Source organism: Cavia porcellus, unplaced genomic scaffold (genome assembly GCF_034190915.1).
Source record: "Cavia porcellus strain 051 isolate PalLab524CR breed Dunkin Hartley unplaced genomic scaffold, mCavPor4.1 scaffold_26, whole genome shotgun sequence".
Lineage (NCBI taxonomy): Eukaryota > Metazoa > Chordata > Mammalia > Rodentia > Caviidae > Cavia > Cavia porcellus.
The window spans coordinates 23,604,383-23,619,397 of NW_026947509.1; the positions used below are offsets into that span (position 1 = coordinate 23,604,383).

General features: G+C 39.3%; 1 pseudogene and 1 gene segment (V, D, J or C); both read right to left on the minus strand.

The window, feature by feature from the left end:
- The window catches only part of LOC134473361 (coiled-coil domain-containing protein R3HCC1L-like), a 198,998-nt pseudogene that overhangs the window by 50,634 nt on the left and 133,349 nt on the right, over nucleotides 1-15,015 (minus strand).
- On the minus strand, nucleotides 13,489-14,254 carry LOC134473349 (T cell receptor alpha variable 14/delta variable 4-like). The segment is given in 2 exon segments: nucleotides 13,489-13,841; nucleotides 13,990-14,254. Coding segments are annotated over 2 exon segments (402 nt in total).

Here is a 15,015-nt window from a genome sequence, read left to right on the forward strand (position 1 = left end):
AAATACTTCTGAGTCATTTGCTTTCGGAAACAAAGAATACAAGTATCTGTTCTCAAAATTAAAAGATGTTTTTTAGCCATCAGCTACATCAAGCCCCTTGTGTGATCCCTCTCCTCTCTCTCTCTTTTTCTCTCTCCTTCCTTCCCTCGCTCCCTTGCTTCCCTCATCCCAATTAAAATGTTCCTCAGGGTACCTGACAAGAGGCTGCCCTGTTGTGGACTCAGATGGCAATATGCCAACTCCTGACACTCTTGATACATTTAACAATTAGGAAAGATTTACTCCAAGTCATTCTCCATGTATGTGTGGGATGCATACATATGCATGTATTTTATATGATGAGCTTGAGCTTTATATGAAAACAGACTAATCACAAATTTTACTCCTAATAGAACCGCATATTTTTCTCATATTTGGACAGTCCTAGCTTAGTCCATGATTGTATATAAAAGTTACAAGCACTCAGTAACACTGATAATGTACTTCACCAAAGTGATGTAATTCTAACATGACTAAAATTTAACACTCATTCCAAAGCAAAATTAAAACACTTCATCTTTGTTGTATGCATCTTTCTGGGGAGACATAAAATGTCTTTCTCTGGGTGGAATGGTGGTTGATGCCTCGTCTATTTTTTTTTTTTTTACAATAAAACCAAACATAAATCTAAATTTCCATGTGTGAATCATAGTGGATCACACACTGTACCACAGTTGTCTGTACCCTGGGATAGCTCACAATTGTCTGAATCTGGGATCACAGGAGACATGATTGTGTTAATACCACAAATTAGATTCATCCTATTAGAATTCTACTGAAGAAACTTTAGTGAAACACAGTGTGGCACAAGTTGAAGGCATTTAGACTCCGTCCCTGTTGTTCAGATCAATCAGAATGGCTGGTGGGTAGCACAGCTGTCATGAAACTAAGTTTTGCATCACAATATGGGACCAAGAGTGGGTAAGAGTGAAAGATGGTGTCTATGAGCCCTTTAACTACTACATGTCTACCCAAGTGTGTTTAATATAAGCTGTGATCTCACATACTGAGTTCTTTTGTAGTGCTATGCTTACAGCAAACAACCCTGAAAGCTGAGGCAGTTTTTCCTTTGAGACAAAGAGCAAGTCTGATCACTGTTTGCTGTTAAGGCAGGGAGTTCCCAAGCTCAGATTTCCTCCTCCAGGGCACACATAACCTTAGGCACAGCATCCATATTCACCCGTTGTGTGCCCTCAATAGACACCAGATATAGAGGCATTAAAAGGATGCACCACTGCTTACGCTGTTTGCTGTGCTAGTGCCAGCATATTTCTTTCCCCAGGCCTAGAAGCTGTGTCTTTATTGACAACATTACTGCAGCAGTCAAGTTAGCTCAGCAAAGGGTAAAATGCAAGCCCTAATAGGCCCTTAGCTACCTCTGAATTACTTTTGGGAAAAATAGCGTTTCCAAAAATGGACTTTTTGAAGGATATAATATTTAGCCCCTTATGGGATTTTACACATCACATCTGGTAAAATGAATGAGAAATTTTCTGACAGTTTTATGAAATAAGAACTGCTACAATGTCAGTGCTATAGATGTAGATGATTATTAATCTTGTGAAGAAACAGCCACAAAAGAGGTGGTGAAGTTGGACTATTATTAACCAACTCATGTAACCATATCCTTTTAACACCTAATCTCTTTTAAAAGGTCTACTAAGGCTACTTGTCTAAATTTGTTTGTTGGAGAAATTTCTCCTTGTAGTATTTTGAAATAAAATTTTAACTATGTGACTTGAGAAGTTACTTTTTATCCTCCCATACCTTTTAGTTGTGGTTTTCTTCTCTGTAACATTTTGTATGGGTTTACTCACCTTAGAGCACGCTGGCTCAGGCCTTCTAATGAGGTGAGTTCCGTTGGGTGAGGGAAGGATGAGAGCATGATTGGAGCTAATTTTCAGCAGAGCTCCCTGAGCACAGACAGGCCAGGGCCTGAGTGTCCAAGATAGGGCTAGGGAGGACTGAGCTGTGCCCCATAATGCAGCAGAGCTCACACACTAAGCAGGAGTCACTGAGATGAGAAAGAGAGAGATGAAAGGACAAGGGAGAGAAGGACTCAGCCACACTCACTCACTCACTCACTGATTCATTCCTTGGGTGGGTGTCTGTGAACTGACTGCAGTGAACTGGTCGTCGGTCTGGACACCAGGGATAAAGCTGGGGACTGAACAGTTTCCCTGGTCTCATAAAACCTGTAATCTAATTAGGTGAATAATCACTCAAAATACTGGCACACAAATCAACAGCATAACTGCTTGTTACTGTTCTTACCCTATGGGAATAATTAGCTTTGGACAGGAAGATCTGCAGAAGCAAGAGAATTTCTCTACAGTAGTGGTGCTTGCATTGAGACTTGAAGGGGAGACTGAGTCAGGCTGGCCAAGATTTGAGGGAATAATACTCTAGGTGGATAAAAGAGTAAGGCTAACTGTAGGAATGAACATGGCCAATTCAGTGCACTGAAGGAGACTAAGATTGTTGGGTTACCCAGAGATGGAAAAGGAGAATTAAGAGCTGAGATTGAAGGTTCAACTCAGGTAAAAATTCTGTACACTTTTTATCTCACAACTCAAAGATTTTCTTTCATTATAAGAATATTGGAAAGCTCCTGAAGCACAGCAGACAGGGGTTGATTGAATCAAACTTCTAACAAGCACTGTGGCAACTGGCAGATTAATGACTGTCTAGCTGTTAAGTGATGAGGGGCTTGTGAGCACACAGGGGATGTGGGGGCCAAAAATAGTGCACAGGCAAAGTGACCGCTCTTGCTGGTTCTGAGGAGCACAGATGTGTGCAGTTCACGCCTTGAGAGGAAAAGGCCAATGAGATGGTAACTTGGTTCAGAAAACACATTTCTGCCTTTTGTTTTATACATTTCTTACTGTAGGATCAGTAGATCCTACATGATGGGCTTTGATGTTTACTCATCATGTCTTGTTTTTTTTTAAGACCAAAATGCATAATCTTATGTGCAAATAAAAAGTCAAATTAAAATGCTGTGAAAACTTTCATACAAAATAGTAACTACTTTAAAATATTAATGTACAAAATGATTAACTAGTGGTAATTTAGCATTATTGGTGTGCAACTGTTGACATCACGTTTTGATGAATAAATCTTTAAGGAATCAGACACTCAGTGTCATGGATTTTGTCATATTTGTACAACATTATTTCCAACAAAACTATAACTTAATGATGTTCATTAAAAGGATTTCAGCAATCTTGAGGCTATCATAGGATAACTAGTGAATTCAAGACCACTCTGGGTTATATAGTGACACTCTATCTCAAAAGATAATAAACTCAATAATAATTAGAAAAAATGTCAAGAAGTTAGTATTTTTTTTAAAAAAAATCTATGTAAAGTTGTAGAGCAACCATTTAAAATTATATTCTTAATCTGGGTGTGATGGTGCACACCTGTAGTCCCACCACACAGGAGGCTGAGGTGGGAGGATTATTGCAAGTTTGAGACTCAGCGTGGGCTACAAAGTGAGGCCAAGTCCAGCCTGAACTGCATAGTGATATCTTGTCTCAAAAAAAAAAAAAAAAAAAAAAAAAAAAAAAAAAAAAAAAAAGAAAAAAAGAAATTATTCTCTGGATACCTTTTTCTGACATAGAAATGCATATATATAATGTGGAGAAAGACAACCATGCTGATAAATCTTGGATATGTGATGACTACGTTAATAAAAAAAAAAAAAAGCTGGATATGTGTGTTCCCAGCATTTTAAATGATATAAGTTGACATTTCTAGGCCTAATAATTACAGGAGGCTTTTATTGTTATCTGAGTCCTATCTTCTAAGTTACCCAAAATAACACATTTAACTAAGAAATACATTTAGTGTCATTTACAACACAAACTCCCTTCTTCAGATTCTGGCTCATGCTATGGACCTTTTGGGGAAAATCACAAAGGAGTGAGAAAGCTTGTGTTCTGCTCCCAGTTCCCACTTCTCTAAGTCATGCCCTGGCTGAGTTACACCTGCCTGTGTCCTAATTAGGCCATCAGTTAAACCACAGGGAAGAGCTGGGTCAGCTTTTCTTAACTCACAGTTGAGGCAGGAAGTCATGTCAAGCAGTGCAGGGAAGAATTTCTTCCTAGAGGAGTTTGTTATAGGTATAATGGTATTTTATTTTATTTTATTTTACTTATTTTTAAGAGCATAATATATTTGTTGAGAGAAGAAAGCTTTTGTCTAAGAGACAAAAAGGATATCAAATGAGTTGACCAGTGTTTTCCTTTGTATTAGGAAAATATATGACCAGCATATCAAATACATAGCTTCATAAATAATATCATTTTCAAAAGAACCATGTTTATTTAATTATTAATAAAAGTTACTTAGTATTAAATTTAATAAATACAGTGATACCTTGGTTGTCAATTGTAAACTTATTCCACATTAGTGTTTAAACACCAAAAGTTTTGCCTTAAAAAAACATGGAAACCAATTAATTGGTTCTGAGGTCCAAATTTTCACTTACAAATTCATTTTTTCTAGGACTTGAACAAATTATGTAAAATTTGTTCAAAAAAATCAATGTAATGATTTCTTTCTCTAACATTATTATTGTTCTCAACAGTTTTTCTCTTATCTTTACTGCTGGTATCACTAACTTTCTTTGGAGCCATGGTTACAATAAATTATGCAAATAAAGTCCAAAAGGAGGACAGTGGAGACTGTTTTAAGCCCCTAACATGCACACCACGTGTTGTCTGGCCTGGAGAGGAGCTTAGGTGGAAGCCTCACCCCTCACGTTCACAGTGAGACGCCATGACTGATTCATGGCAGGTACAGGTTTCTTCAGGCTGGAGTTTTGGTTCAAGCAAAGTTATGAACACTGAGCAGATTCTGTGGTGACTTTGCTATTTGTGTAGAGGAAAGTTAGAGCTCGGAATTATTTGACAACTGAGCTACCACTTTAATTGTGTAAGGAGATTACAGTTCAATAGTACTGTGGACCTCATGGTAAAGTTCTGATGGAGAAGGGCTGGATTTATGAAGCATTGTTTCCTGGACTTGGAACTTGAGCCAAGAAGGCTCTGTCCTCTCAGAGAAAGGACCAAGGAATGGACAGATATGTGCAAAAGCAGGCACAGGATCATGAGAGTCAGCTCCAGGGAATCAAACAATAACTCAAATTTAAATCCATATGAGGTCAAATTCATTACACATGGGACATGGTATTGTTTCTCCCTGTTAGGGACAGAGATTTTAAGGAAAATACCTTCTCTCTTTCTCCTCTTCACTGTCAGCTCTCTGCTGTGGTCTACATTGCAGGTGGCGATGTTGTCGCAGATGCTGGGGAGAGAGGGCCCCGAAGCACAGAAGCAGATGACCGGACCTGTGGCACAACTTCTTCCCCAGCATTTTCACGGACTTTGTGTACTTTCACTTTCTGACCAGGAACAGTGAAGGTGCAAGACATCAGTGCTTTCCCAGGAGACTGAGGGAATGGAGGAAGTCAAGGGCCATTCTTCCCTGAAAAGCTGGGTTATGAGTGGCCTGCGTTCTCTGCTGGACACTTGAGAAAGGAGGGCTCTGCCCCCCCACACTCAGGCTGATGCCCCTGTTTAAACACCCAACCTCATGCAGAGGAGATGCACTAAGTTTACTATTTTTCAAAGATATTAATTCTCTTCCCTGTCTCCACACATGGAAATAGGACCTCTAAACATCTTTCTGTAACTTCAAGGCCTATGGAGATTTAATAAATCCAAAGCCAACAACTCAGGGGACAGCTTCCAGGAAAAAGTCATGAATGAAATCTGTCAGACCCACTGAAGACTCCAGTCCTCAATGGCTCATTCCTCTGAGTGCATATTTACAATTCTGCCCCTGTAGTGAGCTGAGTGTCTTCTCTGTGAACCAGAAACTGAATTTCTCTACCTGTGCTCAGGTCACTCAGATACCCCAGATTTCTTCAGAATACCCAGTAAAGGGCTAGATCAGGACCAGATATGGATGTGCCAGACCTAAAACACTGTTTGTGTTCTATATTATCTTTTCCTTTTGTAGGAATTATAGAGCAGCTCCCATTAACTAGAATCATCCCACCAAGAAAGCTCTTTCCTTCCCTTTCCACTTCTTTATTCCTTTCCCTTCTTTTCTTTTTTTATTTTAAAGAGCGTAAAAGTAAACAGAACAAAACAGATCATAAGGAAACAATTTAAAAAATATGGATTTCAAAGCAAGACCACTGGAGATCTTCACTGTCTATCATATTGTCTCTTGTTTTCTTCCAAATAGTTGTCCGCATCTTCACACACAGTGAAAATATGCTGAACATTATAGTGCTAAACTAATCAGAACAGGATGATGAAGGCTTTTTAGGTCTTCAAGAGCAGACATTAAGGAAGTCAACAATGGCTACCATAATGTCTCTTGTTTTCTTCAAAGTAGCTGTCCATATCTTTAAGTATGCTGAAATTAAACATAAGAGACTAGACTAATATCACTCTGAACAGTGAATAATAGTATTGCTAGATTTTATATCATAATGCTACATAATTAGCACTGGGTGTCTTAGTGTCTCTTCTTGTTTAGAGTATCTGTTCATTACATCATGCATTATATAATCTGTTACTGTAAACTGTTTAGAAATTCTCCATATGTGTGAATCTCTACATGTATACCTATCCTATATATATTATAGGGAAAATCAGATCAAAACAAGACAACAAAACAAATTCCTAGAAAAACGTAAAATGAAGAAGACATATAAAACTACAATGTTAGGTGATCTACAGTAGTTACTATGTTGTCTCTTCTTATTTTCAATAGAACTGTCTACATCATCAGACATAATATAATTAAACATAGCATTACATAGTATTTTTAATAAAAAAACACAACATTGGAGATATTGTAGGACTTCAAAAGCAATTAATAATCAAACTGGAATGGGTATCTTATTATATCTTGTCATCTTCAGAGTAGTTGCCTCTACTCTTAGACTTGATACTATCAAGCATACCAAAGTTGAATAAAATCAGTCAAGACAAAACAGTGGTCTAACAAACAAGCTTCAAATAAGATCTGTCATAGAAAGACAATGTAAATAATACAGGGCTTCAGTTTAAGTTAATGGGGAATTAACGATATTTACTGTCATATATCCTGCTATTTTTGGGAATAGCTCTCTGTGCCCTCAAATCTAGTATGAGTAGACAGACTAGAACAAAATAAAACTGAACTAAACAGAGTGATAAGACTAATGTGACATTTAAATCCTGATACACTATTGACAACGTCCTCTGTCTTACTTTTCTAGACAATTCCTCCCCTTTCCCTTTCTCAGGGTGCTTTGTATATTTTGGGTAGCATTAACTCCTTTACATTTTTTAGATTAGGGGGCAACCCAATATCTATCTAAGTGTGTTGAAACTTTTTACCCAAGGTTTTCCTTCCTTATAGCTGAGTAGTTCTCTACTGCACCAAAGTGTCATGACTTCCCCACCTATCTGCAGCTGCGGGACAAGTTGTCCCTATTTCTCTTTGGTTCTCTGTCACATAGAGCATCGTTTTCTCATCTTTGACTTTCAGTTTATTAACCCTATTTCAAGTTAAGTATATTTCCTATTCAGAGCATCTCAATGGATCCTATCTCTTGATCTACTCTGGCTGTGTTTATTTTTGATCTATATTAGATAGCCACCTTCTCTGCCTCAACTCTGCTATTCTATTTTTCTGCTATTATTTGTCTACTTTTCTCCTTCATTCCACTGTCTGCCCCATTCATTGAGGCCTCTCTGTCACTGTTGCTGGAATCCTAATTTTTTTTCTATCACTCTAGAATGTCCTTCAGTATTTTTTTTAGGGTTGGATTGGTGGCCACAAACTCCCACAATTCCTCCTTGTCTTGGAAACATCTTGTTTCTCCATTAATTTTGAAAGAGAGTTTTTCAGGGTACATCAATATGGTTTGGAGAATATTTACTTTCAGCGCTTGGACTACTTCACTCCAAGCTCTTTTTGATTTGATAATTTGTGTTGAGAAGTCTGTCATTATTTTGATGGATTTTCCTTTATAGGTAATCTACTTCTTTTCTCTGACCACTGTTAATATTCTATTCTTGTGGCAAATTTCTGGGATCCTGATTATTATATGTCTCGGTGTAGATCTCTTTTGGTTGTAGGTGACTGGAGTTCTGTATGCCTCATTTATCTGGATATCATTTCTTTTTCCTATGCTTGAGAAGTTTTCCTTAATTACTTCTGTGAATAGTCTTTGTAATTCATTTATGGTTACTCGTGCTTCTTCGCTCACATTTATATTCTTAAGTTATAGATTGTCTTGTCATCTTCTAGCATTTGTATTGTTACTTCCTGGTTCCTTGTTATTTGTAAGAGCTCTTTTCTTTCATGATCACACATTGCAAATCTATCTTCAGATTTCTAAAGGCTAATTTTAGTTTCTGTCAAGGTATTTTGGCAGCTTTCAACGGAGATTTTAATTTCCTGGCAATCTCTTTGTATCTGTTTCATTATTTCTAGATTTTTAAATATTCTTCACCAAAGGTTTCTCTTCTTTTTCTGGTTCCTCCATTCTTCCATCTGTATCTTCTTGAGAGGAGCTTCGCATTTTTTTTTATTACTCTTTTTATATCTTGCCTCACTTGGATTAGAATTTCAGTTTTAAGTTCATTTTTGAGGTCATGAAGGCATTTCTTTATGTCCACTGATGTTGTGGCCAATTTTGCATGACTGCTGCACTGGATCTCTTCTGTACTTACCTTTCCTGGACTTATTTTCCCAGGATCAGTGGCTGGAGACTTTGTCTTATTTCATTCTCTTGTCATGTTTCTGGTTTCCTTCAGACAGGTATATGGAGGAGGTCTCAGGCTCTCTCCATGTTGCTTACGATTTTTCTAAAGTGTGCTGGCTGGGGGCTTGCTGCCTTCTCCAGTTTACTGTTATCTGAGGTGCATGCAGGGATGATGTGTGCTGGCCATCTTCTCTGAGCCATTCAACTGGCGAGTGCCTTCAGCATGTTAGTCTGTGCTTTGAGATGTCACAGGTTTAGGACAGTTTTGTCCCTGGCTATTGGGTCCCAACGCGGCGCATGACTCAACCCAAGCAGATCCCACCAACCCTCCTTGGGCCAGGGGTAACTGACGGACACCATTGTGATTCCAGGTTGGGGTCTGTCCTGTCCAACTCCAATATGTCCTCCAGCAAACCTTACCTGCCACGGGACCCAATGTCCAGCACTCACCGTGAATTAATGCAGTTCTCTAACTTGACTCCACTCTACGCTGCATTGCGTCCTCCTGCCAAAGGCCCTGGATTTACCAACTCCCAATTTCCACAGCTGCGGCTTCAGGAGGCCATAAATTATCAGACTCCAGGACACTCCCAGCATGGTAGGGACGGGATCCAGGAAGCATGTTTGGTTCCAGGCTTTCATTCAGGTTTTTCCTTCCTTCCTTTCTTTTTCTTTTTCCTCAGTTTCTTCCTGGGTCATGAGAATCCCTCTCCTTTCATCTAGTCTTCTTCACAGTGTTAAATTCTAGCATCTGAGTTGTTTTTCTCAGAGAGGCTCTTTACCCTGCTACCTATCAAACCGCCATCTTCAGAATTCCACTCCATTTCTTTTCTTTTGCTATTTCTTTTTCTCTTCCCTTTACCCCTTCCCCTTCTTTCTCTTCCCTTGCCTTCCCTTCTCTTCCCCTCTTTTCCCTCCCTTCCCCTTCCTTAACTTTCTTTTCCAGTGCAAAGATCTATGGGTGAGCTCCCAGTTATGAATCTAGTTTTTGACACTGTTACACCATACAGTATAACATTCTTATGTATGAGCCTTGCTCTGCAAAGTTTATGGGGAATTATCTTAGAATTTACAATAAATTACATCAGAAGCAAAAGATCATCATATTGCATACATAAAATGCACGAGATTAATAAACTAAACAAGCAAGGATTATAGTTTCATTGAATAGGATAAACCCAGTGTGGAGTAAAGGGTGATCTCAGAAGTAACCACGCTATAACACTGATACAATTCACACCAGAGAATGGAAAGATCAGCCTTACAACATACTTAAGGTTCAATATTTTTTTTTTTGCTTAAGTTCATTCCATCATTCCATCTATCATCCAAAAATACCTACCATTATTTAAAAAGCTAATAATGCTATTTAGTCAGTTGATTACAACTGTTTAATTTAATTCAGTCTGTACACCTTGTGGTGAAAAGATATCATTACAGATAATCACATATTTGTATTCTGTACCTAAGAAACACTGTCCACAGGACTTTAATGATAGACACAGCATTTCAAATCTGTAACTCTTAATTATTATATGACACGTATCAGTCATGAAAAGAAGGAGGGAACAGGCCTCTGCTAAGTCACAAACTGCACTGGATATTCCTGTAAAAGCAATGGAACTCTGCAAGTCAATCAAGAATCAAGCCTCATGAATGAAGCTGTTTTGGTATTTGTGTTTGTCTGTTTGCTTCCTTATTCCTTATACCTAGAAAATATCTGTCATTTATAAAATATTTGATAAATAATTATTCAATTAAAACATGTAATGTGTGGCTGTTCTTCAATAGAAAATTGTATTTTGATTTCACCATAAAACGTCTTCCAGTCTTTATTTTGTCTGTGTTCCATGGTGATATCCTGAGAAAAATTTTAAATCTCATTTGGGCCATGATCTCATCACTTGTGAAATTAAAATCAACCACGTGAAAAGCATCTCAGAATTCAGTAAGGCATGGTGACACAGGTGTGAGCTTAGCAATCTGGGAAGCTGAGCAGAAGGTACAGGAGCTGAGGTCAGTCTGGAACAAAGCAAGTCCATTTCTCAAGCAAACAAACAAAGAATAAATTATCAGGTTCACACTAACCATATCCAATACCAGACGAGGAAGCTGCACCACCTCCTAAGCCTCATGTCAGTCTCCAGCTGCAGGTTTGGGGACAGGCAGCAGGTGCCTGGTGAGCATCGTGCCCCTACCACACAGATGTACAAGGCAGAGTTGCTGAGCTGGGATGCTGTGATATGCAAGGAGCTGTGTTTGGCGGCTGCATCCAGAGTCACTGTGTACCTTCCACTTGATGTCTTGCTCTTGGTGGAAGCGATGATTATCACCAGGACAGGACCTCTCCCTGGGTCCTGCCTGTACCACCTGACATTGTTAACGGGGCTCACAGTGTAATCACATTGAAGGCTGCAGCTCTCTCCCTGAAGCACAGTCAGAGACTGAGGACTCTGCTCCACTACAGGGTTTCCATTCACACCTATTCAGAAGCAGAAAATAAGAGATCAACAATCTAGTTTTAACAACCTCTAATCTCCATCCTTTCTATGCTGATAGGAATCCCAGCTGAACTAGAATGTAGGCCCACCGTCTTTCTTCCTCCTATCCCAGTGTAATACACTCTGTCCGAGTCCTGTGAACATCTTCCCTGACTCTGTGTGTCAGGGCTGGAAGTCCACACAACTTACACCAAACAGAAAGCCACAAAACCAGCAAGGAGGTCTTCAGATGCTTCTCCATTCTTATTCTGCAAAGGTGTGCCCCTGCCAAGACTGACTTGTCTTTCAAAACCATCTCTTCCTTATAACATTAAAAAAAGGGTTCTCCAGTTGGACACCCAGTCAGTAAGATGTCATATTCATTTGTAGACTCAGTATTCACTTTTGTGGGCAGGGCCAGGGCTACACTGCCAGCCTGGAGCCTGAGCTACAGTTGCTCAGAATTGCTGTTCTTTTGCTAAGCTTCCTCTTTATGGTTTTCAAAGGGACATAGAATACAAGCGCCTATATGTCTCAAGAAGCACAACAGATTACTAATTCAGTTGTTTATTTGAAGATCTGAAGTCAATTCTCGCTACCTATGATATGAATAGGACTTTTAAGTTTAAGATTTCTCTTCTGATAATGGATATGGTGAATGCAAAACTAGTAATTTTGTTTTTGTTAGTTTGAGAAAGGGTCTTGCTATACTCCAGCCTGATCTCAACTCCTAGTCCTTCTGCCTCAGTTTCCCAGATTGAGGAGATACAGTTGATGAATCATATCTTGGTGGATTTTGAACTGTTTAAAACTGACAATTCAGGTAAAAGACCTATAACAGGGACTAACTTGAACTTCAACTAATGTATTTGTTGTTTTAGGGTAGGAGGTTTTCTCAGCTCTACTCTACCATATATTTGGTTTCTAGGAAGTGATCCATGCAGAAGTAGACACATAACAAATCCTTACTGAATGAATGAGAAGATTTGCTCCCATGGGGATAGTAGTACTTTGTCATTATAATTATGAATTGAACAATTTTCAAAGGTTTGCTGTTGCTCAGGCATAAGTATGTCCTGAGGATAAGCAGAATCCTTGATCATGGAAACAGATTCCATTGTAAGAGTTTAGATGCTGGAAATTTCTCAAATTTGAATCCTGTGAAAAATTTTAGCTCAGTAAAATAGCACCCCAATGAAAAGGTAATCATATGGGGAGTCGCTGTATATTTATAATTGAATGTAAAGAGACACAGAAAACAAAAGAATGCACAAAAGTATTCCAGTCAAAAATCAAAATAAAGCTTGTTTATTATCCTTATATAAGATAAAATGAGCTTTTTAAAAAGAATTGGCAGGGGTAACAGTGTTGTAGTGATTATTTTTGTGTGTCTCTCTGGTCAAGGAGAAGTGAGTCATGAGATACCTGTTCTAACAGTTGTGTAGATGTCACTGTGAAAGCTTTGGGATGAGAATGCGATGAGAAGATAGAGCACAGAGGATGGTGAGAGAGTAAAAATATTCTGTGTGACATTGTACAGGGTGACATAGTAATTAATTTCTATCAAAACCTATGTGATGTGAAATCATAAAAATGACATCTAAGATGAACAATGAAGCTCGAGTGACTGTGACCTGTGAGACCAGGGTCACCATTTGCAGCCAGCAGAGCACTCCAGCTGAGAATTTTGGTAAAAGTGAAGGCTACAAGATTAGTTTTTTGGGTTTATATCAAAAATCTTACTGTCTTCCTCTCAAGTTTGCTGAAGGCTGAAATGGTGAGGTTCCAAGGCCTCCCTTACTTAAAAAGTTTGTAACATAATATTCATTCAGTAAATACTTAAGGATCAATTAACACGACAATCCAAAAATGTACTGCTTTGTTAGTCACTTGCTTCTAAAATTCTTCATCCAGCTTTTTCCTAGCTGGATCTCATGGCCGAGGAGCCACTGTTCTCTGTCTGTTCTTCTTTTGCAACTTCCCATCAAAATTCTGTCTGTAACTTCCAGCTACAGCTTCATGGATGTGGATGTCTGTAGTTACTGATGCTTGCAGATATGGCCGTGAGCCCAAGAGGGGCTTGCTTAGCAAGCCTCTCTCTCTAACACTACCCCTGTGCTGCCTCAGACCTAGCTACTTCCTGTGGGAAGTGGTGACAAGTTTCCTTGGCCTCTGCAGCAGGTGGCTGTCTCAGGCAGATTTGGGGGTTTTTATACTCCTCCCCCAACAGTCCTTACACTGTGGCTCTCTCAGTGCACAGAAATACACTGCTGAGTCCTCCAGCTGTGAAGCCGAGATGATAAGGTGGATGGATTTGCCTGCTTTCTGGAAATTCGAGGAGTAGCGACCTTCTGTTGCATTCTGTGTGTCATAAGAGTTCTGGCGAAGGAGTAAGACCATCTCCCCGCTGCTGGGCTGCTTGTACCAGAAGAGACTGTAACTTGGTTCACTGGTGTCATAGGTGCACTGCAGGATCACAGCCTCCATCTCCTCCGCTGATACTGGCAGCTGGGCTTGAGTTATCTTCTGGGCAATACTGGATCCTGAAGGAATAAAAGAATCAGAGTGTTTAGCATATGCAGAGTGGGACAACATTCCCTGTCATTGCTTTTCCCATATTCGATGTAAGACAATTCCTGTGCTCCCATCCTGAAGTCACAGAGGAGGCCCAATCCCACTGCAGCTTCATACCCAGCCATGTGGAGGCCATGAGCAGCTTCATCACACCAAAGAGAGACATGCTTGCATTTACCAACCAGAAATACAGTTTGTCTTCTTCAAATTCACTGCTCTGAGCTGTGATGTGAGCCTGATGGAGTGGGGGATGGGAGAATAGCTGAGCTCTGCTGAGGTTGCTCAGAAGCAGGAAACAGAAGTTTCCTAGTGAAAGGCGTGGGCATGAGTCCTGTCACACTGCTCTGTGTTCTGGCTGGCAGTCTCACCCAGCCTGAGCCTCCTTTTAAATCAACCAATTCTGATAGGTTAATATTCCATTCAGCCTGATAATACATAGGAGTCTATTGAAAGGAAACTCATTAAAATAACCTCTGCTCTTCCTTCCTGCATCTGTGCTGGGCCTCGGAGGTCAGCACGTATTTAAAGGCCCTGTGTACAGAGGATTAGGAAGACAGTGTGAGGTGCAGTAACCACGCATCTCCATGTGTATGCGTGTCATTTAGTCTAAAGGAGAAATCACTGGATCAGTGAAAAGCAAAGTTCACTGAAGCCATCACTGCAGCTTTTTTGATTTAGCTATTGGTGTGAAAATATCTCTCTCACTTCCAACATGTGATCTGTCCTCTCTCCTGGGTCAATCAGCACGGAAACCTCATCTCTCTTTCCCAGTCTTTGGCATATTACATCTCTGGACTTGTTGCCAAATATCTAAGTTTTTAAATTTTTGATACAGTATCGCAATACATAGGGTAATGAACTCTTAATTTTAAAATTTGTGTTTTACATATTTTAATATTTTAATATTTAATTTTTAGCATTTTATAATAACAATATTGGATGCAATTTTCTAAGAAGTCAGAAATCCATGTGTGAATAGGATTGTGATACAAATCCTGAGCATTATTTATACGAGAGAGGTCTGAGTAGCAAACGTAAACTCACCTTTAAAGAGGATTTCATTACAAAAATCTTGTCAGTTCCCTTAAAAGCCAACTAACTGCTGCCTCAGGACTGCTGAAAACAGAAAGGCTCCTGGATTTG